Raw genomic sequence first — 25,140 nt, 5'->3', positions numbered from 1 at the left:
TAAACCCGTTATATGCATTCGTCCTCACATCAGCCCTGTGAAGTCGCCACTATGATCATCCTCAGTTTTCAGAGGCAGATGCTGAGGTTCAGAAAGGCAAAGCGACTTGCCTGCAGTCACAGGTAAGTGAGGGAAACAAACTGGAACCCAGATGTTTCTTAACACCCTACCACTGCTGCTGAACATGAAACTGGGACACCAAGGCCTTGCAGATGTGAAGAATGAATCGCTCCCTGGTGGAAATTCACAGGAGGGAAGGAAGAAGGGGGAATGTGGATGAAAAGTGTGAAGGAAGGAATGATGGGGCCCAATATTGCATAGACTCCCTGGAGAGTGAGATAGTTCCCAGTGGTCAGGTCAGCGGCACAGAGGCTGTCAAAGATAGTGAGGGGGAATATTACCATCTAGAAACCCTCTCCTGGCTCATTCCTCTAAGGCAGACGTTTTAATTTATTGTAACTACTAACTACTGAGCAACTGACTCAAGATGCCCTCAAGGTACCTAAAACTAAAAATGTCCAAATCTAAATTCATTGTTTCATCCCCTTTATTGGCCTTCTAAGAAGTTTCACTGGGGTGAAAAAGGACCCTCCCCAGTGCATGTGTGTACGAACACGAACACACACACACACACACTCACACACACACACACACACACACACACACACGACTGGATGCAGCTCCACTTTATCCATCCCAGTGAGTGGCACCACCATCTACTGCTTGCCTAAGCCAGAAGCCTCAAGATCATCTTTGACTACACTTTCACTTGATTTGAGGTGAATATAAATGTTTTAACTTTTTGTTATGGAAAATTTCAAATATATATAACAGAAGGAGACAGAACAGTATAATGAACCCTCATATACCCATCATTCAGCTTCAAAAATTATCAACTCCTGGACAAGAATTTATCATGAACTGACAAACTTCTATGATATATGAACCATGTGCCAAGTCCCAAGCTAAGTCCTAGGGACCCAAAGATGAATCAGATTTGACTGTCACCCAACCTGGAGGGTATAACATATGACCTTTTACCTTGAAAGATGAGTAGGAGTTACCCAGAAGAAGAAAGGTGTCCTCATTCATTTGATCATTCTCTCTCAACAAATCATTATCATGTGGGAGGCACTGTCCTTGGTGCTAGGAACTTGTAAAGAAACAAGATTGAGTCCTTGCCCTCAGGGAGCTTGAATAACAGGGGAAAGAGATATTAAACATATGATTAGAAATGTGATGAGTATTTTGAAGATGTACATGATGCTATGTGAATGGACTAAATTTGGTCTGGGAAGGTTTGGGAAGGCTTTCATATGGAAGGGCACTTATGTGAAGGGAAGGGGTGAAGGAGATAGAGGTTATCCAAAAGAAGAGAAAATGATTCCAAGTCAAAGGGGAAGTACAATAATGGGTGGCCAGTATGGGTGTGGAGAAGAATGGCATAAGGTGAGGTGGAAAGGTGGACAGGTGCCAAATCAAGGAGGGCCTTGTATGTTAGGCTTCGGGTTTTGGACTTCATTTTAAGGGCAATGGAAAATCAACACAGAGTTTGAGGCAGGGGAGGGGCATGTTCACCCTTGCATTTTAGATCACTTCTGGCTGCTAAGTGGAGGATAGATAGGAGGAGAGCAAAACTGGCAAGGTGGAGACCAGTTAGAAAGCAATTGATATAGTCTAGGTAGGAGATGACTATAGTGGTGGGTGTAGGGATGGAAAAAATTGCATAGGTTTAATAAATGTTCAGGAGGCAGAATTCACAAAAACTGGTGATCAATTGATTGACTGGCTATGGTGGTATAAAGGAAAGGATGACTTCCAGATTTCTGCTTGAGCAAATGAAAAGAATCCAGAAATATCACTCATTTACAAACAGCCCACCAGAATACTTGTCTTGCCAATCCCATTGAACAGAATGGGTTCAATATCCAGGGAAGTCTCTTCAGGTAATCAGAGGTTCACAGATAGGGTGGTAAGGATGGGGAGAGGAGTCTAATTAGCTAAGATGAAAAAAGTAAAGTGTACAGTTCACACACAGTGCAGTTTGACCCACACACCATCTTCCTGAATCCCTGATCTCCTAGGTCTGCAAAGCCTCCTGATCAGTGGGGAGTCAACCTGTACCCTTCACCCATCCCTTCTCTATTGTATCACATCCCCCTTCTGATGCTTTCTAGAGCAACCAATAGCCTATGAGCCACCTCAGATGCTATGTGTGGTTTTGACCAATGTGGGTCCCTCTGAGGCAGCAAACTTTTAAAATTATTACCTTGGACCTATCAGGAAAAACTTGAATTAAAAGCAGATCCATCCAGAGTCATTTACCAAGAGTACTGGCTTTATGCTATTTGGTTTGATAGATCAGCCTGGTGGACAACTGCTTTACCAGGCAGTTGGCACCCAAATCACCTGTAGGGAAGAATAGAGCTTACAACTCAATTAGCAGCAAAGGCACTTTTGGAGCAAAGACAGCCTTTTCTACCACTACACGTAAATATTGCTTTGATATTGTAATTTTTATTGTAGTTGATCCAATAAACCCTCTTTCTTCAGGGTGGTTGTTATCATTTGGGAAGTCCATAAGGAGTAGAATCTTCCTACATATTATATTGCAATGGAATTCATAAATCAGTTGCTAGTCCTGGCAAGGATTTCCTCAACACCCTTCTTCAACAGGATTGTTCTAATACATTCCCAGGCAGAGCATATAGGATGAGAAAAGAAAAGGAGGGAGGATTGAACTCTGGGAATGCCAGCATTTGGCAAGCCAGCAGAGGAAAAGAAGGCGAAGAGGAAAGATGAGAAGAAACAGAGAGTAAGAGACGATCAGGAGAGAGTAATGTCATAGAGGAAATCCAAGGGAGGAAAGACTCAAGGAGGAAGACATGGTCCACAGCATCAAATGCAACAAAGATTTCCAACAAGGTCAAGGCAAAAATGTATCCTTTGAGTTTGGCAACATGGAGGTCATGTATCCCCATGATATGATCTAAATCAGCAGAAAATGGAGGCAGAAGCCACAATGCAATGAATTGACCAAATGAAAATGAGGAAGTAAGATAAGTAAGTGCAGATCCCCCTTTTGAGAAAGTTGGGAGAAAGGATAGACAGTAGCTGAAAAGTGATATAAAGTTAAAGACTTTGGTTTTGTCTTTTTTTTTAAGATGATGGAGACTTGGCCATGGGTATAAACTACAAAAAGATACCAAGAGAGAAGATAAATTTGAAAGTAAAGAAAAAAGATGAAAGATGGATTGAGATCCTGGAGGTGATGAGAGGAGGTGGGATCAAGGGCTCATGTAGAATTGGACGCCCGCACTTTAGAGGCTGAAGGGATAGGGGTGAGGGTAGGGGGTAGGTAAGGTAATTAATAAGGTGGGAACAGGCAAGAAGTTAAGGTATTTCATGCCTAGTGATATCAATATATTCAAAGTCTTTAGCTGAGGAAGGGAAGAAGGGTTGGATGGAGAACAAGGAAAACCTTACAAGATAAATATTATCCTGTCACGAACATGTTGTTGTTGCCTTTGTTTTTATCAATGCAGCATCTTTTCCCCCTCTAATTGGTAGCAACACATCAATTTTCTTTGAAGACCCATCTCCTCCCCACTCTTAGTCTATGTAGTTTAGATGGGACTCCTTCCACTCCACAACCCACTTCAGTGTTGGGGTCCTAACCCAGGATCAAGTCAAAGTGATCAATTCAGATATAGGCACATGACTAAATCTGAGCCAGTGAAACTCAGTTCCGGGAATTTTCCTGCAACTTTTAGGCAAGAGGAGCTGGGCCTATCTTGCCACCAGGAGGGGTGAGCCTGCTTGAGAATGAAGCCAACTCAAAGAAAGCAGAGCTAAAGGCTGGAGAGAGACAGATGCCTGATAACATCAATTTAACGCCTATATTTACCCTTTCCTGAAGCCACGTAAGTTGTTTTTTTTGTTGTTGGTTTTTTTTTTTTTTTTTGCTTACACCAGTTTGAGTTGGGTTTTATTACTTGCAACCAAGAGTTATGACAAATACATGAGGCCAATATTGCCTGTTGGTACTCAGCCCCACATCCAGTCTTCTGTAATCTCCCCTGTACCAACAAAACTGGAAATCTGAAAACCACATTTCTCAGATTCCTTTGTCGCTTCGTTCCGGTTAGGTTCTGCCAATGGGAACCCTCGCTTGAGGAAGGTGGGAGGAAGGTAAAAGTCGCTCTGCTTTTGGCAGTGTCTCTGGCGACCGCAGCAGCAGTGGTTCCAACCTAGCAAACGTGGAGGCTGTTCCAGCAGCATCAACAATACAAACTCCAGCTGCATCAGCAGCCAGTGCAGATGTGTGGGTTCTACCTCCTTGATCTTTGGGCAATGCCTTTTCTCCCTTTTGCTCCTCTAAGCCAAGATTAGTGGTGGTTTCCTGGTCTCTGGGTAATGCTTCTTTCCCTCTTATGCTTCTACATATCTCCCCCACAACTTTGTAACAAATTATTTGCATTAAATCCTTCTCTACTTGGAATATCTAGAGTGCCTCTGTATCCTTACGGAACAGTGATACAATACACATTTTCCTACTTTGCATATACAAGTGCGTGTACACACACACACACCACACACAAGGCTCAGAGAGGCTGAGTTTCTCAAATCTACAGTTAGTAAGTGGCCTAGCTGGGACTGCAGTTCAGACATGTCTGACTCTAAAGTTCTCAACTCTTTCTCTGACCTAAAGTTCGCTTTTGTTGTTCTTTTCTTTTTCATAGTTAGATTAAATAGAAGTTAAAGGGGACAGAGAAATAAAGGCATTGTTAAGAAAGTTGTTCAGATGATCAACCTTGATGTTCAATTTGGGTAGGAAAAAGAATAGCCTTCAGGGCATGGAAGATGGGGAGATAATAAAGGGATCAAAATCTCTATAAAGTCAAAGAGCAGGAGAGTGAGAATGAAGTTGTGAGGGAGGCAGAAGGATGAGGGTAAGAGGCTGCGGTCACAAGGCTGATGTTGGAATGTAAGGAATTTCTTCACAGGTGGAGCAATTGTGAATGAGGACTAGGGTCTGAGTTTGGGTGATTGAAGTGGGGACTTCAGCAAGTAAAGACATAGTCAGGAGGTTGGTAGATGAAGACCATAAGAATACTACAGCTCGCTTGCTTGACGCCAAAGGAAGAGGAATTTAATCTGCATAGAAAGAAGAGAAATGGCGTAGACGTGTGTGGGAGTCATGCCAATGCTGAGATGCTTCCCATCCACTGGGATAGCTACAGGGAAAGGAAGAGAGCCCTGGGGCAGAGCCTGGTCTCAATTAAAGCTGCAGGTAAAGAGATAGAGAAGCATATTAACTGTGGAGTGTGTAAAGAATATAGAGAAGCTTATTGACCGTGAAGAGTGCATTAGAGAGGGCACCATGGAAAGTACAGGAAGAAGAGGCACAATGATGAACAGGGAAAAGGGGCCATGGAGCAGCTTGGAGGTGAGATTCTTCACTCTCCCTCACCCTCCCATCCAATCTGTCAGCAAGTCGTATAGACTGTGTGCTAAATGATTTTTAATCTGCCTACTTCTCTTCATCTCCTTGGCACCAGTGTCCAAGCCTCCATGATTTACCACCTGGACCACAGCACCAACCTCCTCAGTGGCCTTCTCAAATCCACAGCGGTCTTGTCTCACCCAGTACCCACTCTGCAACAGTCAGAGTAATCTTTCTAAAATGTAGATCTCATCACCTCACTCCTCTGTCTAAAATCCCTCGGTAGGTCTCCATTGCCCTAAAGATAGACAAAATCCAAGCTTCCGAGCCTGACACGCAAGTCCACATGAGATGAGAAGCCCCTGGCTCCTTCTCCAGCCTCATCTCCCACCAGCCTGTCACTCATCCCCTGTATTCAGCCCTGCTGAGTAGTTGCGGTCTCCACTCCTGGCTCTTTGCTTGTGTTGCCTCCTCTGTCTGTAATGCACTGCGCATGGTAGTGCGTAACAGGGAATATATATTTACTAAAGGATCACGTACCTTCTATTCATCTTTTAAAATTCAGCTCAAGTGTAATGTCATAGATGAAGCCTTTCCTAACCCCCTCTCCATCCAGGTATTGCTGGCTCCACTTTCATTTGCATATATCGTCTTCCATCTTAATGTCTGTCTCACTCTACTGCATTTATCTGATGCCTTGTCTGCATCCCCCTCCTGACTGTGTAAAGTAGCAGGCCTTGGGGGCAGGGACTGTCCGATTCATCTTTTGATCCATTGCCTGACACACTGCCCAGAACATAGGAGGTACTAAATGCATGGATGGAAGAAGCATGAGTTGGACCTTTTCTGGGAGTCCTTGGACACAAGCTAGAGGCTTCCCTGCAACAGTGCAGGTGGGAGAAGAGAAGAAAGAGGAGACTTAAATTCTCCTTTCTCAATAGAGAGGAGGAAGTTAACCTTGAGTATCCAGCAGAGTGCTGGATAACTGTTTAGACACCCCTAGCCTCCCTGACATGATGCAGTGATGGCCCCATAGGTGACACATGGACTGAATAAGGCCCAGAACTGAGACTCTGGCCTTGTCCTCACCCCTCAGACTGAAGGAGGAGTAGCCAATCCCATGAGGAGAACCATCCAGACATCTTCCGGGTTGGAAGAGAAAGCTCAAGGCACTCCTTGGAAGTGGACCCCACAGCCCTGGTGCCTGGCCCCTACCCTAGTTCCCAGCCCCAGCCAACCTCAAGTGCTGGGTGGACCCTGATCTAAGGGTCCCAGGTTCATCCCCTGCTTCCCTTCCTAGCCGTTGAGGCTGGGGAAGGAACCTGAGACAGTTCAACTGAGCCGCAGGGGCCTGGTGCCTATTGGGAGCCACTCTATGGCCTGACTTCGCAGTGCAAAGCTTGTCCATCTACTCTTCTACCCATGAAAGCCCCACAGAGCAAGGGGCCACCAGGTCAGGGGGGTGACCCTAAACCAGGAGAGGCCATGGGCCAGAGTGTGGGTATCCTTTCGGGCCCCTTCCAGAGTGAATCCAAGAGATGGGTTGAGTCCATACTCATTGTCACTGGGAAGTGTCTAGTATTATAACCATTTTATGGAAGAAGTCACTGAGGCTAAGATATGGAAGCTCAGAATGAGGGCCCCCTGCTAGAGTCTGAGGCTATTTTTTTTTGAGCCTAAAACAAACAAACTTTCAAGGTCAGGTGGGTTGGAAACATAGAGGAGGAAAAGGGTCTCACCTGAGACCCAGTTGCCTATAGTCCAGGCCAATCCCCAGTCAAATGGCTGTCAGTAAGTTTGGAGCCTAAAGCCTTGGTCAGCTTATGACCTGAAAAGAACAAACCACTGCAACCTCCACCCAGACAACATTCGCTGGCCTAGATGGTGCAGATACCCAGGGGACTTAGCCAGCAGGACCCCCCAAGGGCTGTGTGACGTTCTGCAAATGTGTTTCATGGTGCCCGCTCCCCGAATCAGGCCTTCTCCCCTTTCCCCAGCTTGCCTCAGGTGAGTGAAAACACTGTTTTCATTCCACTTGTTATGCCTAACTCATAGCAACCAAAGACTTGTCTTCTGGAGTGATGCTCCCTGAACCCCCTGGACCTACAATTTGAGGGCCCCCGCGGCCCTCCGTGGCAGCACCGAGCCAATCCACTTTGCACAAACATAGCTGCCTCCAGCCCTATTTTCCCAATGTCCTGGGGCCAAGCTGTGGTCAGTTATTAGCAGGCGGGGGCAGAGTCCCTGCTCTGCCTCTTACGTGCTGGGTAGACACAGGGGTTCCTTTCTCTACTTTTGTTCCTCTGTTTCCCTCTCTGTGTCAGTAGTCTGGAAGAAGTCAGTTTATGACCGGGGTTCAGGAATCACCTGTGCAGAAATGAGGTCTGTCCCTGAGCCCTCCCCTCCCTTGTCTCTCGCAGCCTCTTTAAGAGCCTCAAAAGAGAGGTTACGAGCTTCTCAACTCAAAGAAAGAAGTGAGATTGTTCCACAACCAGGGCCCTTTGATTCAAGCGAGGAAGCACTCTGGCTTTATTGTAAGGAAAACCAGGAGAAGGAGCTGGGCCAGACTCACATCAGCAGTGCTGTCAAGTGAGGGCAGCCCAGGAGGCTGTTTACTTTCTGGGGCTGGGGAAGGGCCTCGGTCACATTCAATTTCTCCACGTCTCTGTAGCAGTACAAATTGGGGCCTTGGACGAGGTACAAGCCGAGACCATTGGCGGAACACGAGTTGGGGCCCAGAGACTTTTCCGTACACAGGGCCGCGTCAACCTTTTCATGGGGCCAAGGAAGCTCTGTCCACGTGGCTTGAGCTCCTAACTTCAGGTCCAGCCACCACAGCTGCCGTCCTGGGAAGAAACACCGGACATAACATGGCTTCCACGTCATGGGGATCCTGACCTGGCTCTTCTCACGCCCTGACGGGGTTCTGTGCCAGGGAGAAGTAGCAGAACAAGCCACGCCTCAGCACCCGACGCCCCTCACCTGCCATGACGTGGAGCAGAGAAGACCCAGGACAGGTAAAGGCTGCATCCACAGTATCAAGGTTGATCCCATGAGGGCTCCCGAATTCCTTCTCCAGCCGCTTTGGATAACCATCTACTAGGGTATAGCCTCCCTTTGTCAGGAAGATATATACCTCGGTGCCCTGGAGGACAAAGGACATTAATCAGCACAGAGCTGGGTATTTTCCCTGTCTCCACCCCAAGCGTCTCTCCCAACACACACCTGGATCAGATAGAGCTTATCATCCCAGGAAAAGGCAGTATCCACTGTTGAAGGACCATGGGGCCACAGATGCTCGATGGGCCAGCTATGCCACCCGTCCCGGCTGGTGTCCAGACGCCAGTAGTGGGATCCTGTGGGGTAGCAGAGGTACCTCTAGTACTGGTGGTAAAAGGCCAGGCAGTGAAGAGGCAAGTGACAGAGGCAGGGGTGAGTCTCGAGAGGGAGGAAAGAATGCATCCAGAGGCCAAGAGGGAAGAGGCCATGTGAGGAGTTGAGCAAGACTTGGTTGGCAAAGTTGGGCATTATGACCTAATTGGAATTGGAGTCAGTAGGGGCCTGACGGAAGGGCGAGCTTGCAGAACAGTGGCCAAGTTGCTAGGCAAGGCCAGCGTCATGGGGTTCAGTGGGGTCTCCTTATGCATCTCAGATGTCTGTGTGCAGAGATGCTACAATGAGACAGTGGCCAGAAGTTAAAAGGGAAGCACCGCAGCAAGCTTCCACTGGGCGTTCTCACGCTGGCTGTGTTCTCTAATCCCTTGAGATGGTAGGAGACGGAGGGAGTAGCCAGACCAGCGCCCTAATTTTCCTCTCCCCTTTTCATAATAACTTATTAAAGGAATTGTCTAAACTCTCATTTACCTTTTCTTCCTCAGCCCATTTCACTTACATTCCTGTTTCCCTCTTCCATTGAGATTTCTCTTTTCAAGGTCACCAGTATCCTCCAACTTGCCAAATCTAATGTCTTCATCTTACTCTACCTCTCAGTGGCATTTGACTGCTCACAGCTCCCTTCTTTAAATATCTTTTTTGGATCTTGGCTCTGTGATTCCAGACTCTTCCAGTGTTCTTCTTATCTTTTTGACTCCTCTTCAGCCTGATATCTATTATTGGAATTCCCCAGTTTGGACCTCTGCTCTATCTACACTCACTCTCTTGGTGATTACACCTAGTCCAGGGCTTTAAACACCATCTATATACGGATGACTTTTGATCTGTTCTCTTTGGATCTGATGGACTGCTTCTTCGAGTGTCAGGCTCAAACTCAGTTGCCTACCTGACCTGTCCATTTGGGACCATTAGACACCAAAACCCTAATGTGTCCAAACTTATTTCTGCCCCCACCAAACACACACACACACACACACACACACACACACACACACACACACACCTCCTTCCCTAGTCTTTCCCAATTTTAGAAAAAGGAACCACCAGTCACCTAGTTTCCCAGTCCCCAAAAGCCAAGTCATTCTTGAAACCTCTCTTTTCCCTTCCCCACTCTGATCAATATCCAAGGAATTGGTTAAGTGCCATGGGCCCGACTTCCAGAATACATCATGATGACTCCTCACCACCTCTGCTGCTGTTATCCCAGTCCAAGCTGTCATCACCTCCAATCCAGACAGCTGCAAGAACTCCTCGCTGGATTCCCTGCTTACACAATTGTACCTCTGTGACTTATATTCCACAAGAAGCCAGGATGATCTTTTAAAAAAAATAAGCCATGGGCTTCCCTGGAGGCACAGTGGTTAAGAATCCGCCTGCCAATTCAGGGGACACGGGTTCGAGCCCTGGTCCGGGAAGATCCCACATGCCACGGAGCAACTAAGCCCGTGCGCCACAACTACTGAGCCTGCGCTCTAGAGCCCACGAGCCACAACTACTGAAGCCAGCGTGCCGCAACTACTGAAGCCCACATGCCTAGAGCCCGTGCTCTGCAACAGAGAAGCCACTGCAATGAGAAGCCCGCGCACCACAACGAAGAGTAGCCCCCACTTGCCGCAACTAGAGAAAGCCAGCGCGCAGCAATGAACACCCAACGCAGCCATAAATAAATCAAATAAATAATTAATTAATTAAAAAAGAAAAAAAGACAGATGCTTAAAAAAATAAACCAGAACATATCACAGCCCTGATCAAGAACCCTTCCTGGCTTCCTTTTACAGTTGAAAATCCTTACCAGGCCCATGTAATCTGGCCCCTGCCTCCCTCTTTTCAAGCCACTTACCTGCTCCTTCTCAACCTATCAGCCACACTGGCCTCCTTTCTTGACCCCTCAACGTATTTGCTCTCTACCCTCCCTAAAATGCTTCTCCTCCAGTGCTTTATGTGGCTAATTCCTTTTGATCACTGAAATCTCAGCTCAAAAATCATCTCTTCAGAGAAGGGGCCCCTAATTCTCTTCACCTCTATCCCATTATCCTGTCTTATTTTCTTCACAGCTTTTTGGGGACACTTCACATTTTTTATTTTATATTTTAAAACATCAACGACTCATAAATTCATTTATTCTAGCTTCAAATGGTATTTGAGAATAAGAAGCATTCTGATGTTCCCAGAACACATCACAGCTATTAACACTGCCTGAAAGTATTCTCTTTCATTTTCTCTTTTTTACTGTCCTCTCTCCCGCTAGCAGGCTCTCTGAGGGCAAGTGTCTCATCTGCCATGTTCACGACTGTATCTCAGTGCCTAGAAAAATGCCCAGTGCCTATCAGGTGCTCGATATTTTTTGGTGCTCGAAAAATAGCTGGTATTCCCAATGCAGCCACAAGTTCTCTTTATGGGTATAAACTGGGCAAGTCACAGTAACTACATATCCACCTTCTCCTCCTGCTCGTGGCCCCTATTTTGAGAATCAGAGCTGTGCTGCATTTTGTGCAGAGGAAGTAAGTGCTGAGCCCCCAATCCATTAGAAGCTGATGCAGAGGCTGACCACCAGCCACTTTAATGTGGTCTGGAATAAAAATATGGGCTGAGCCAGTCCCATTCTCTCTCTGGAAATCCAAGTAGGATAAAGAGAGCCGAGGCAGTTATCAGTCAGATCTGAGGCTAAAAGATCCTGACTAGAGAGAAAGTAGAGAGGGCATGATGGTCCCTGTGCAAGCCGAAGTAGTGACAAAACAGAAAGAATGGATTAGCAGCTATGAGGTAGAGCCAAGAGATTTATCAATAAGGGAGAGGAGAGGACCAGCCCTGTGCTGAGTGGCTGGGTCACACTGGTGTTTTCACCAAGATAGTGAGTTCCCACCTCAGCTGGGTATTTTTAACATAACAATATTCTCTCAACAGCTATAGAACATCTCTAATACTCTTGATTTAGGAATTCAGCTGCATTCTATTTATGGACACATGGTCTTGAGGTTCCATGATCTCTCCATGGCTGGGTGTTCTCTCTACATCTCTGTGTGGTCCCTGTGGCCCTACTTTCTTAGTGTCTCTATCTCCATATCTCTCTATCTCTATTTATCTCTCTATCTCTATAACCATTGCTATTTCACTTTGTGTATGTGTCCTCCCCATGGTGCCTTGCTCTCACCATAGCTGCATGTTCTCCTGATATTTATGTGTTCTTACTCTGGCATATATTCTCAGCATAGGTCTACCTTTTCACTACAGGTGTGTGTTTCATCACGGATGCATGTTCTCATTACAGCATGCATTCCTGCTGTGGGGATATGCTCTCCTTGCGGCTGTGTATTTTTCATTACAACTTCGTAGTCATATCTGATCAGATTTATTCAGGGATTAGGAGCAAGAAAGGATTTTCACTCTTCTGTATTCTCACCACTATTTTACATTTGTGTCTGATCATACATATATCTTAGGCTGAGTGTAATGTGGTAGGTCACTCCTTCTCTTGGAGCTGTCCTCAAGTATAGATCAAGACTTATCACTACCTGTCTGACGAGCCCTAGAACATCCTTAGGTATCATCAGATGGCTTTTTAATGGCACAGGTCTGGGGAGAGGGGTTTCTCCTGGTCACTCAGAGGAGAAATCTCTTCAGGCTGGTGAGACTATTGCCTGAAGGTCTAAGGGACTGAACACCTCTTGGCTGGTTCCCAACAATGGGAGCGTCTCATCCCCAGGTAATGCTGTGCCCAGAGGCCTGGACATAGGAACCAGGCACCCGGAACAAGATGGAGCTCCTGATGATAAGCTCAAGGTGGGGAGGGCCAGAGGACCCTGCAAGACATGCAAAAGCAAAGAGAATATGAGGAGTTACAGGGGCCCAGAGGTCCAGAGAAGGCACAGATCTGGGAATGGATGGTACTGGGAGGCAGACAGGTGAAGTTAGAGGCCTCAGCAATGAGAGACAGGTTGAACCATATGCATCGGACGAAATGAGGTGTGAAAAGGGGCATGATAGGGTGTAAGGATGGGGGCCGATGGGACAAAATATGGGGCACAGTGATGAAAATGGAGGAAATGTGCCAGAGATGAGAGACACACACGAAAGAGACGGGAGGTATGGAGGGCAGAGATGGGGGAGTTGGAGGGCATCTCTTACCACTGAAGGCATAGGTGGCACCATGTTTGTCAGACAGCAGTGCAGACAAGACTAGATCTGGGCTACAGCGTTTATCCCTATGGTGGGTCACTTTCCTGTGTGCATGGCCTTGGGGGAGAAATAGGTGAGGGGGAACACAGGAAGGCAAGAGGTCAGAATGAGTTCCGAGGTGGAAGAGGTGGCTGGGGTTATTGGGGGTGCAGGTTTTCCCCATATGAGGACAGCTGGGAAGAGCCAGAATGGAAGTGGAGCTAGGGCAAGGGCCAAGGTGTCATTCCACAGGGTGAAGGTAGGAGCTGGGTTATATGGGGTCCACGAACCCAGGGAAGGTGGACAAATTCCAGGAGGTCCCAGGGCTTGGGCTTTCTCACCTCTGCCAGGGCAGGGCATAAAGTAGTCTCGGACATCCAGAGGGTAGTTAGGATACATATCTCCCGTGACAGGGTTGAAGCGCAGGAATTGGTTACCCCAGAAGCAGTAGTAGTGGCTGAGCCATCGCATGGCAGAAGAGCAGTTGCCAACAGCCTGCCAGGAACGTTTCTTTACGGTTTTTGTAGTGAAGTCCCAGAACCTCATGTGGTTGCCTTTGTCCAATCAACCAACAAGCATTCAGTGAGGCCAGGCTGTGCCTTCCCTTGTGCTTGTACTGGCCCCAGGATGGACCAGATATGGTCCCCATCACGTGGAGCTCACAGCCCAGCAGGGAAACAGTTGAGGAAAGTAATCATACAATAAAATGGAGCAGCAAAATACACATGATCAGCTCAGCAAGGGCGGTGGGACGAGTCAGGTGGTGGGACGAGTCACCAGAGAAGGTGATACTTAAACTAAAATCTGAAGGAGGAGTTACAAGGCAGACAAGAGGGGGAGATGTAACTCCAGAAACAAAAGTCTAAAGCATGAAGCAACTTGGGTGTATAGGGAACAGCATAGAGTTTCTGGGGCTTCATATTCAAGGTAAGGGTTTGATGAGACTCAAGGCTGGAGGGTCAATAGGGACTTGGTCATGGAGAACCTTGTATGTAAAACTAAGGAACATAGATTTGTCCTAAGGGTCATGGGGGACAATGAGGGACTTTTAGCAGAATTACACCCAGTTACCTTCTCCAGGATGACTTCCCCTCCTTCCCCTACTCGACCTCTAGACCATAATTGGCTTCTCTACTCCTTCCCTTCCTCAGGAAACCATATAGTGGTTCCACCACCACCACCATCCCTACCACTACCTCTATCACCACCAATCTACCACTACCCCAGGCTCCCTTATTCCAGCCTGGACTGACCTTGGAAGAAGAGGACACCCTCATGTAGGCATTCTTCATGGTGACATTCCACAGCTGCATCCACTGGGGATGGGATTCCAGGAAACTCCTCTTGGAGCAACTTTGGATATTTGCTCTCCTTCTCAGGAGGGTATTCCCAGACTTTGTCCCCCTGCATGCAAAAACATGTTATTTTTAGCATGCACGCCAGATACTACTGCCACTCTGCCATCCCACACAACATCTTTGATCTATTGCACTTACATAATATCCTTCTGCAGTCCCACACACTCTCAATCCATCTGTGGACAACAATGTGCTGTCCCCTTGCACAACTTCAGTTTGTGCAAATCCCATCACTGTTACTATACCACACACAACTGTCTATGTACAACCAGATACTCCCATGGCACAATTATCTGCAATACCACTGGTTTTGGCAAACACATCCACAAATAGTCATCGTGCAATCATCCATCCATTCCTACATTCATTTGTTCATTTATTCCCTCAAGAAACAGTTGCTGAATGACTTACCATATGCCAGGTATTGTGAGAGACACTGGGGATAAAGGGGTGACAAGACTCTGTCTCTGCCTTCAAGGAATTCACTGTACAAAAGCAGAAAGGATCCTACAGTCCTAGCCACGTGAGCCCCAAGGTGGAGGCATGTGAAGTGCACTGGGAATACAGGGGGAATACCTAAGTCAACCTAGAGAATTCCTGGAAGGCTGCACAGAGGAGGAGGCATTTGGGCCAAGAGTTAAAAACTGAGCAGGAATATTCCAGGTAGACAAGTGTGGACTGGGCGTTATCAGCAGAGGGAGTAGCGTGTACACAGCATGCTCATGTGGCTGGCACACAGTGAATGTGGTGGAGGAGGAGATAAACCTGCAAAGATAACCGAAGTCCAGGTCTCAAGACCCATGTGCACCTGGCTTGCAGGAATCAGCACGTGGTGGTGCCATTTGCTGAAACAGGGAACTCAGGCGGAGGGTGGATCTGTGCAGAAGATATTGAGCTCCGTTTGGAGGATGCTGAATCTGAGGTGCCTACGGAACACCTAAGTTGAAGATGTCAGCCTGGAAATCGGAAAGAGATGTCTGGAGCTCCGGGGAGAGATCCAGATCTGGGGTCCACAACGTGGAGAGAACTCAGAGCCGTGGCAGTGGTTGAGATCACCCAGGCAGGGTGTATGCAAGGGCTGGGAAGGATCGCCAAGAAACATTCAAAGAGTGGCCCAGGATGAGAAGCCTGAGAAGAGCAGGAAAAGAGGCAGGAGGGAAAACAAAGCCGGCAGTGAGGGCCGCTCCGACCACACAGCATCTTTGTGCGAGTCAAGAGAAGGTGCCAGAAGGAGCAGACACAGGCTGGGCCAAGGCATGGGACTTGACGAGCACAGTAGGCTGGATTTCATCCTCCACTTGCCCCTCGGCCAGGTACCATTGTGTCGTGAACAACCTGGCAACCATAGGAAGAAGACTTGATGCAGGGTCATGGAAGCAAGGGAAGAAATTTCCCGGAAGGAAAGGATGGTCGACAGATTGAGGAGTAGCAGAGAGGTGTGGACGCAGATTAGGACTGAAGAAGAGCCACTGGATGTTGTGCCTCCTAGGCCCGCATGCACACAAACTCCCCTAGCCTGAGCTTTCTCAGAAAAGGAAGGCACAGGGGGAGGAAACCTGGAGCGTATTGGTAAGGGCTCCATGCCAGGGCCACTTGGGGAAGGGTCTCTAGTGCTGATTCCAGCACTTCCTGGCCTGGCCCTGACCTTGGTCCAGCCGTACCTTGATCAGAAAGACTCTGTCATGACCATGGCGGAATGCAGCATCCACGGGGCCGCGGACATCCTTCCACCTCTCTGAGATTAACTCCTGAGTCCAATTGTGACCCTTCCACACGAACTCCCCTGCAAAACGCACACTCACTGAGGGACCCGGAACAAATTTTTGGCCTACCGAGCTAGTTACAAAGAAGCTATGGGTGATACTCTCAGATAATTCCTACGATCTCCCGCAGATGGATACACCCTCGGTGAAGGGGACCAAGTCTGAGGTCCCAAATGCCCCAATCCCAGCCCCTCATACCTTTAAAAAACAGCATAGTCCCATGCTCATCCAGGGTGGTAGCATCAAAGCCCCAGCCATCCGAGCAGCGTTCTGGGAAGGAGGTGGGGAGATAGCAAATAAAAGACCAGTCAGATGATACAGTGCAGAGACACAGCTAGACAGATAGACTCAGGAAGTCAGGGTCTCACCCATCACATCTGGGTCCAACTTGGTTGCATTCCCACCTTCAGCTTCATGCCTAGGGGCATTAGCCCTAGAGAGAAGACACGGAGACGTCTGGCTCCACAGGGTCCAATCCCTCTCCTTTAGCTCCTGACCCCAGACTTGCCCCAGACCTAAAAACTGGCCCTAGCCCACTCTAATCTGGAGCCCGGCCCTCCTCCAGCCCCGGCTTCACTCACAGAGAAAGAGGATGGGCGTTAGCCAGAGACCAGCACAAGCCCAACAACCACAGTACAACTGGTGTTCCCAGTGCCCGAGCCATGATGAGCTGCAGAGGCCACAGGACAGCTCTGGGCACCTGGCTGAACCCCTATATAGGCATGGCAGCAGCACCACCCCACCTCCAAGCCTGCTGGGAATGAGATCTCTCAGGGCTATGCCAATATTGGGTGATTACATCAGTGCAAATAAGGTCAGGGTCTGGACAGAAATCTGAGTCCAAGACTAACTCTTCCCAGCAGGAGGGCCCATCCCCCTTCAGTGACTTTTGAGCAGTTACTAGCCCAGCCCACTGATGTTCAACTGTGACTCTCTTCACCTTGGTGATGGGTCTGAGTGCCCGTAAGGTCGGGGAAGGGGGTAGATTGATTGAGGACCACCTTTCTGTGGTTGGATTTACCTCAGCAATGCAGGAGGTGAGAAGAGGAAAGTAACATTTTTGTGTACTGTGCCACGCCCAGCTCTGAGACCCCTAACGACACTGACACTTACATATACTTAGTAACCACACACATATGCAAACACACTTAGAACTACTCAGAGAACAGCTTCTTCCAAGCTCCATCAGGGGCCTTTTGGGGGCATTCCCAAGCCTCTTTAGCTTTGCCCTTGATGGGTCAATAATATTTCACTGTTGCCAAAAGTCCAAGTTCCACCCTAGCCCCCACCCCCATTGACAAAGAGCTTTGCAAAAATCACCTGGGAGAGAAGGGCTGACAGTAATGGTGCAGGAAGAGGTGTCTCTCTTCCAGAGAGACCTACTAGTAATTAGACTTTCTCCATAGTTTCCACCTTAAGGGGAAAGTGTTTTGTTTACCTATCACAGAATAAATAGAACTGTACTGGGGTTTCACAATATTTACAGCTGATTCTTGCTTAAATGTTATCCTCTCAATGAAGCCTTTCTTGACCACCCCATCTAGCTATTTCAGACTCTCACTTGTTTCCTTTGTTACTTAACAAAACTTGAAATTATTTTGTCTGTCTGCTTACGCTTTTGCTTCTGCTTCTGCATGCTTGTGCTTTGTTTCTTTGCTTGTTTTGATTTGCCTGTTTTATGTACCATTACATTTTTTTAAAATGTTTTTGGTTTTTTGCCACACCACGCAGCATGTGGGATCTTAGTTCCCCAACCAGGGATCGAACCTCTGCCACTTGCATCAGAAGGGCAGAGTCTTAACCACTGGACCACCAGGGCAGGCCCTGTACCATTACATCTTCTCCACCTAGTACCTGGCATGTACAGGCATACCTCAGAGATATCACAAGTTTGTTCCAGACCCTTGCAATAAAGTGAATATTGCAATAAAGTGAGTCACACAAATGTTTTGGTTTCCCAGTGCATATAAAAGTTTTGTTTACATGGGACGTCCCTGGTGGCGCAGTGGTTAAGAATCTGCTTGCCAATGCAGGAGACACGGGTTCAATCTCTGCTCTGGGAAGATCCCACATGCCGTGGAGTAACTAAGCCCATGCACCACAACTACTGAGCCTGCGCTCTAGAGCCTGCGAGCCACAACTACTGAGCCTGCACTCCAGAGCCTGCGAGCCACAACTACTGAGCCCTCGTGCCACAACTACTGAAGCCCACATGCCTAGAGCCCGTGCTCCGCAACAAGAGAAGCCACCACAATGAGAAGCACGCCCACCGCAACGAAGAGTAGCCCCAGCTCGCCGCAACTAGAGAAAGCCCACATGCAGCAAAAAAGACCCAACTCAGCCAAAAGTAAAATAAATAAATAAATAAATAAATAAATTTAAAAAGTTATGTTTACACTATACTGTAATTTATTAAGTATGTAATAGCATTAGATCTAAAAAAAATGTACATAGCTTAACTTAAAAATACTTTGTTGCTAAAAATCCTCACCATCGTCTGAGCCTTCAGGGAGTTGTAAACTTTTTACAACAGTAACATCACAGATCACCATAACAAATATAATAATAATGAAAAAGTTTGAAATATTTCAAGAATTACCAGAATGCGACACAGTGACATGAACTGAGCAAATGCTGTTGGAAAAAATGTGCCAACAGACTTGCTCCACACAGGGTTGCCACAAACATTCAATTTGTAAAAACAATGCCACATCTGTGAAGTGCAATAAAGTGCAATAAACAAGTATGCCCGTAATAGATGCTCAATAAATATTTGTTGAATGAAAAAAATTAATTTCAAGTACTGAATAGTGTTACTAACGTTGCAGCCAAATTGCTAACAATTTTCCTCCTTCTGGGGTAAGGAGAATATCAGGATTGGGGGTGTGTTATTTTGGAGGCATGTTGCCATCTAAGGGTCACAGGTCTCCTTGGCACTGACCTTCATCTTATGGTTTTGTTTCTCTCTCCAGTGTCCCTGCCCTACATCCCTCTCCTCCTCTTAGCCCTCCTGTCTCTGGTACCTGCTATCTTCGGCACTCACTGGGGCTACTCCCAAAGTCTGCCCCATTTCTATCTGAGATGTAGTTGCAGGAGACAAATATGGGCAGAGTCAGCTCTGGGCCAGGCTGAGGTTCCAGGATCCCTGTTCCCCAGTCCAGCCTGAAGGAGCCCTGATCCCTCTCAGATGCCCTTGACATATATAACCTTAGCAAAGGTCTCACTTCCCTTATCTACTCTGCGAAGATTCCTCCTAACAGGAAGACAGAGATTTCTGGGACCTCTGGAACAGCGTGTCATCATGCCTCTGCCAAAAGGATCAACATCCTCTCCCGACTTACAGTGAAGACAGCCACGTTAACAGCATTGCTCCCCTTGGGTTAGTGAACAAAGCTGGACTCTCCAGGCCCTTGGCAGCATGGACAGTGCCTCGGCTCCTTCAACAGATACCTGACACCCACCTTCTCCCACTTCAGGGCATCTCTGACTGCACCTGCTTCCCCCCAGCTGCTGGGCACTGGGCACTGGGGGCCGCTACTCCCAGACTCCCCCTCTCCTGTTCTTCAGCCTCTAAATCCTTAATGTAACCTTCCTGGGATTCTCCCTCCTTGAGCACCCAGTGAACCTTTCATCAGCAAACCCCTCAACAGCTGTGTGTAGCTCCAGACCTGCGTCTGCGTGTCCTGCAGATTTCACTGAGCCTGCCTGGGGAGATGGAAGCGTTCACACCGAGTCACGAGCACCCCTCAGAGAACCCACAGTGAGCGTCTTCAATAGTTGTACTGGCAGGGCCCCGCACAGGCCTGCTGGTCCAGGAAGCAGCCTCCTTGTGCCCTAGCAGGGCTCTTTGAGGGGAGACAGCACATATACTGGATGGCGGTTTTTCAGCTCAGCCTCTTCTTTCCCACACAGCTCTGGTCCCCTTCATAGCACCCCTATCTACCTATCGCAGAAGAGTGATTTGTGGCACTTTTCCACTGTTGTTTCCTAATTTGCTTGCCTACCCTAAGGTGGCTTAGATGCCATATTTGGAAGCCTTCCTCCTTCCTCCCGCCCACTCCCATCTCCCCAGCCTCTCAGGGACTAGACTAGCAGAGTCTTCTACATGGCAGGCAGCTCAGGTTGGAGCTCATATTCTGAGCAGGGGCTGAGAGGCCATCTGAGAACCCAGGCTGTGGATATGTTGGCCATCCTGGTGCTGGTAACAGGGCACAAGGCAACTGTTCTCAGGGGGCCCAAGATAGGGCTGGCCTTGCTTCTCTTCTCCTCACTTGAGACGGCTGTTTCTGCTTGTCCTGAGTCTTTCCCAGCGCTCTGGCTTCGGCTCTGGACAAAATGCTTGCCCATACTTGGGCCTGAGCGCCCCCTGGAGGCCGAAGGGATCAGTGCGTTTCCACCCTTCGACCAGAGGCTACAGCCCCGGAGCTTTTCCTCCCAGAAACTGGCTCCCTACAGCCTTCCTCCTTCGCTCTTCTCAGCCTGGCTGTTGGGCCTTAGTGCCACATCCTCTCCCTCTGCAAACCTCTGCTGCCCAGAGCGGGTGCGGGGATCTCAGTCTCTTGCTTGATTTCTTGGGGAATTCAAGCCCAGAAATATACAACCGTCCCGTTTTCCATGTAGTCTTCCCAATCCTCATAACAGGCAGCTTTCTGGCTTTCCCCTGAGGCAGTCTGAATATGGGCCTGCAAACATCTTCATGGACAGAGCTTTCCCCTGCATTGCCAGGGACCACATTTAAGCTGGACACTGACCCACTGTCCCTTGGAATGGCTGTGTACAGCCTGCCCTGCTGTCATCTGAGTTCTCTGACCTCAGTTACTTGTCCTGGGCCCACTGAGTGCTGCCTGTGCTGGGCCTGCTGCCTGTGGCTGTGTACTCCAGGGAGCAGAGGCTGGATTCTCCCTTGCCCTGGGCTTAGAAGAATTGGGATACAGCTCCAGGTACCAAAAAGTGCTTGCTGCTCCCAAGCAACGCCTCCAGGATTTTCTCTTGCTCTGTTTCTAATGGGCCTTCCTGCATAGTCTATTCTTGCTTCCCTATGAATAAATAATTATAATAATAATTTGCTCATATCTATTGGGCACATGTACGTGCCTGGCATTGTGCTAAACACTTAACATGGATTATTTTATTAAATCATATTATTGGTATGATTTAATAAAATATATACTGTATTATTAGTCCCATGTTACAAATGGGGAAACCGACGTTTGGTGTCTTAGACAAAGCCCATTATTAGCAGTGGTAGAGCCATGATTAAGTTCTGGCTGCCTGACTCCCTGGGGTGTGCTCTTTACCCTATCAAGGGGTGTGCTGGTGCATATTTAACAGCCAGCTTTCCAGAAGGGAAAAAGCCCTGATTTGTAGCATTCATTAGTTTCTGTGGTGTAAATACTCCTATCACGGCCATCTTCAAGCTACCAACAAGACCAAAAAGCTACCAACAAGCATCTTCAAGCTGCATCTTCTCATGGGGTTGAGAAGAAATGCACAGTAACATACTACTTACTATATGGTATTTCCACCTTGCAGATAGGACACATATAAATAACCCCAAGAGCACAGGTAATAGTAAAATGCAGTAAAATAATTAGGAAGTGATGAGTTTTGAGTATTTATTTTATTTGATTTTAATAAAATGAATTTAATTTTAAATTTACATAATTTAATTTTTAAATAATGGCTGAGTTTTCAACAATCAGTTGTCAAAATTCCTGCAAATTTTGGGAATTCCCTGGTGGTCCAGTGATTAGAACTCCGAGCTCTCACTGCAGAGGGCCTGGGTTCAATCCCTGGACGGGGAACTAAAATCCCACAAGCTGTGTGGCACGGCCAAAAAAAAATTAAAAATTCCTGAAAATTTGACAATGAGCCCTCGTGGGCCAATATGAACCAGCTCCAGCACTGCACTGTTCACCATCCTGCCTTAATGAACAGGACCAGGATTTTATCTGCTTTATTCAATGCTATATCTTCAGTGCCTAGAGCAGGGCCTGAAACACTGTATGTGTTTAATAAATATTGAATCCTATTGTTCCTACTTCCTAATTAGACCTAAGAGTGCAAACACCATCATTTCTTATCTGATTACTGAAATAGCCTCTCCCTCTCTGCTTCTCCTGCCCCTCTATAACACATTCTTTGTAGCAACCATGGTACTCTTCAAAAACATATCTGAGACCACCTTATGCTCTGGCTTAAAAGTCTTTTTTCTTGAAGATAAAAATCAGTCTTAATTCTACTAGCCAGAGAACACCACTATATATTAACATTTTGTCTATTCCAGTCTTTTTCTATTCTTGCAATTTCCTTTTTAAAACAAAGGTATGATTTTATAAACCTTTTTTTCTGGGACTTCCCTGGTGGCGCAGCGGTTAAAAATCTGCCTGCCAATGCAAGGGCACGCGGGTTCGAGCCCTGGTCCGGGAAGATCCCACATGCCACGGAGCAACTAAGCCCGTGCGCCACAACTACTGAAGCCTGTGTGCCGCAACTACTGAGCCCATGTGCTGCAACTACTGAAGCCCGTGCGCCTAGAGCCCGTGCTCCACAACAAGAGTAAGCCACTGCAACGAGAAGCCCTCAAGCAGCAACGAAGACCCAGCGCAGCCAAAAATAAACCAAAAAAAAAAAAAAAAAAACCAACGTTTTTTCTGTAACAGTGTATCTCAGACTTTGGCGTTTTTGAAAGGATGCATATAATTCCATTATATGTGTAAGCAGAACTTTATATAAACATTCCCTGCTGATGGTCATTTAGGTTTCTCCGGGATTTTTTTTTTTCTATTATAAATAAAGCTCTGATACACATTGCTGCACACACCCTCTTTGTGCATTTGCCCAATTATTTTCTTAGCAGACATGCCTAGAACTGCAAGACTAGAGATGATTTTAAGGCATCCAAAGTGTTAAAGAGGAGCAATTTAGAGATGTTTGATTTTCTTCTGTTTTTCAGTCTCACGTCTCTTCCCACCCCACAGAAGCACTGTCCAGCTGCCAGTTCATCCTGTAAGGCATCCCTTTCATCCCTGTCACTTCAGCTTTTCCATGGTTTACTGTTATACTGCAAATCAAATCCAAACACTTTACCTGAGTTAAATGATCCAACTCAGGCCTGACTCTCCCGTCACCCTGGCCTCCTTTCAGATCCTCCAACACACCAAGATCTTGACCCCTCAGGACCTTTGTACCTGCTCCGCCTTTGTCTGGAAATCTCTATCTCCTCTCTCAACCCAGCTGGCTCCCTACCCACCCCGCAACAACCCGCAGGTCACCGCTCAAAGAGGCCTTCTTCGCCCACCCTATTTAACACCATTTCACTCTCTATTTTATTGAACGCGTTCCATTCATTTCCTTCACAATTTAACACAAACTTTCATTACACCTTTAGTTCCTTGTGTCTACTGGTTTGCCTGCCTTCCCCACTAAACTATAAGCTCCATAAGGGCAAAAGACCATTTCTGTCTGTATTCCCAGGGCTCAAAACCATTTCTGTCTGTATTCCCAGGGCTCAAAACTCTGCCCAACCAATAGGAAGTCTTCCGAAGTACTTTTTGAATGAATAAATGAACCTGTAGGTCACATATGGCCATAGGGCTGTTCTGATCTCCAGACAGCCCTATATAAGCAAGGTATGAGCTCTTGCAGGACCGCAAAATAACTTTCTGACCTATCCCAGCAGGAGGCTCTGCTGCAACCCCCAGGTCTGTAAAGATCGTTTAAGACTTAGGCCAAATGAGTCAAGGCATAGCTTCCACTGCCTGTCACCCCTTCCATCTACTTCTGGGCCCAAGGTCTGAATCGGAAATGCAATGCCGTGATCAGATCTAGGAAAAAGTAAGTTACTGCCCCTCACACACCACCACCCCCCCGCCCTGGCTTGAGATGCCTTCTGCATGGCTTAGGCTGGTGCTGAGTGACTGATGACTGAGCACACCATCTCTGCTGGCCAGGGCATGGGCTCAGGCAATCCTACTCCTAATTGGGGCCAGGGCCTGTTAACACTTGCCCTAGAGCCTTCAGGGAGTTCATCTGTCCCTCCACCTGCTTACCAGGTCCCAACCAGTGGGGCCAAAAAGCACCAGGAAGGTGAACACACCATGTGGTCCACACGGTGTCCCTTTGATCTCTGCAAAGCCCCTATGGTCTTCCACAGGTCCATGGACAGGCCCTCCCACCCTAGCGCTGGGAATCATGCTACACCAGGACAAGGTCTTGAGCTTCCCCATGGCCTCTTATAACCAACCTTCCCAGATCCATCACTCCCCAAATACTGTTGAGTGCCTTCTCTGCCAGTCACCATGCTAGGTGCAAGGGGCGTAAGAATGAGTAAAGTGCTGTAACTTACCAGTTAGGAGTATGACACCTACAGATTCAAGACTGGCCTCTGCTCTTACTCAGCAATGAAGAGCAGCTTCAGCCTTCTGAGAGAGGGAGAAATCATGGTCCCTGCCTCCCAAATCGCTGAGAGCTAGTGCTAATTCTCTCTGGAACTGGCAGCCAAACCCTGGCAGAACAGAGCTCAGGAGGGGACGCTAGGACCCTTGTTCCACTGTGGGGAAAGGGCAGCAGTCTTGGCATGAAGAGCAGGAGGATGAAGCAGAGCTCCAAGCCTTCAGGACTGAGTTCTCCAATGGGCCACGGAGTCTCCCACAGCCAGCTTCCACCTGGGCTCGCCCCAGGTCCCTAACCCAGGCCTGCGTTTCAACGATTGCTGTCATCCCCGCAACTGTTCTCCCTACAGCTGCTGGCTGTGTTCTAGGCCAGGGTCATTTCTCAGCCCCAGAGCAGATAGCCAAAGGACTCACTATTTCTGCAGGAGACGTGGGTCTGGGGACAGGCATTTAGAGGTGGCTGAGCCCCAGGCGTTCCCCCTCTCTGCTCTCCTCTCCTGAAGCTTCAAAACATCAGGGCACATTTGGGAAGCTGGGTCCCCTACCCAGCTGCTTGCCCAGCTTTTCGTCAAGAGGTAGTTGCACCCTCCCCTCCCCTCCCAGCCCCGGCCCACAAGAAAGCAACAAAACCA

The 25,140-nt window shown here is 47.7% G+C and overlaps 1 protein-coding gene and 1 long non-coding RNA gene across 2 annotated transcripts; one reads left to right on the top strand and one right to left on the bottom strand.

Annotated features, from left to right (window-relative positions):
- Positions 1-4,434, top strand: LOC103020468 (uncharacterized). Its single transcript, XR_450206.2, has 3 exons — positions 1-122; positions 3,774-3,923; positions 4,149-4,434. It is a non-coding gene; the product is annotated as an uncharacterized LOC103020468 (long non-coding RNA).
- Positions 4,435-7,946: 3,512 nt separating this feature from the next.
- Positions 7,947-16,811, bottom strand: HPX (hemopexin). Its single transcript, XM_007172843.3, has 10 exons — positions 16,697-16,811; positions 16,484-16,548; positions 16,314-16,385; positions 16,014-16,135; positions 14,248-14,398; positions 13,336-13,548; positions 12,965-13,072; positions 8,672-8,802; positions 8,429-8,591; positions 7,947-8,292 (listed from the first exon to the last, which is right to left on the bottom strand). Exons 1-10 carry the CDS (start codon positions 16,777-16,779, stop codon positions 8,015-8,017), a joined length of 1,386 nt encoding a protein of 461 aa, XP_007172905.2. The 5' UTR covers positions 16,780-16,811; the 3' UTR covers positions 7,947-8,014.
- Between the last annotated feature and the right edge of the window lie 8,329 nt (positions 16,812-25,140).

This window comes from Balaenoptera acutorostrata, chromosome 9, assembly GCF_949987535.1.
Source record: "Balaenoptera acutorostrata chromosome 9, mBalAcu1.1, whole genome shotgun sequence".
Lineage (NCBI taxonomy): Eukaryota > Metazoa > Chordata > Mammalia > Artiodactyla > Balaenopteridae > Balaenoptera > Balaenoptera acutorostrata.
The sequence above is the reverse complement of the archived record's forward strand: the minus strand, read 5'-3'. Positions and strand labels throughout refer to the sequence as shown.

Coding starts and splice junctions, on each gene's coding strand:
- HPX (XM_007172843.3), bottom strand. CDS start 16,779: ATGGCTCGGGCACTGGGAACACCAGTTGTACTGTGGTTGTTGGGCTTG. Junction 14,399..16,013: donor ACAGAGTCTTTCTGATCAAG/GTACGGCTGGAC, acceptor TTTTGCATGCAG/GGGGACAAAGTCTGGGAATA. Junction 8,803..12,964: donor TGCCACCTATGCCTTCAGTG/GTAAGAGATGCC, acceptor GCTACCCCACAG/GATCCCACTACTGGCGTCTG.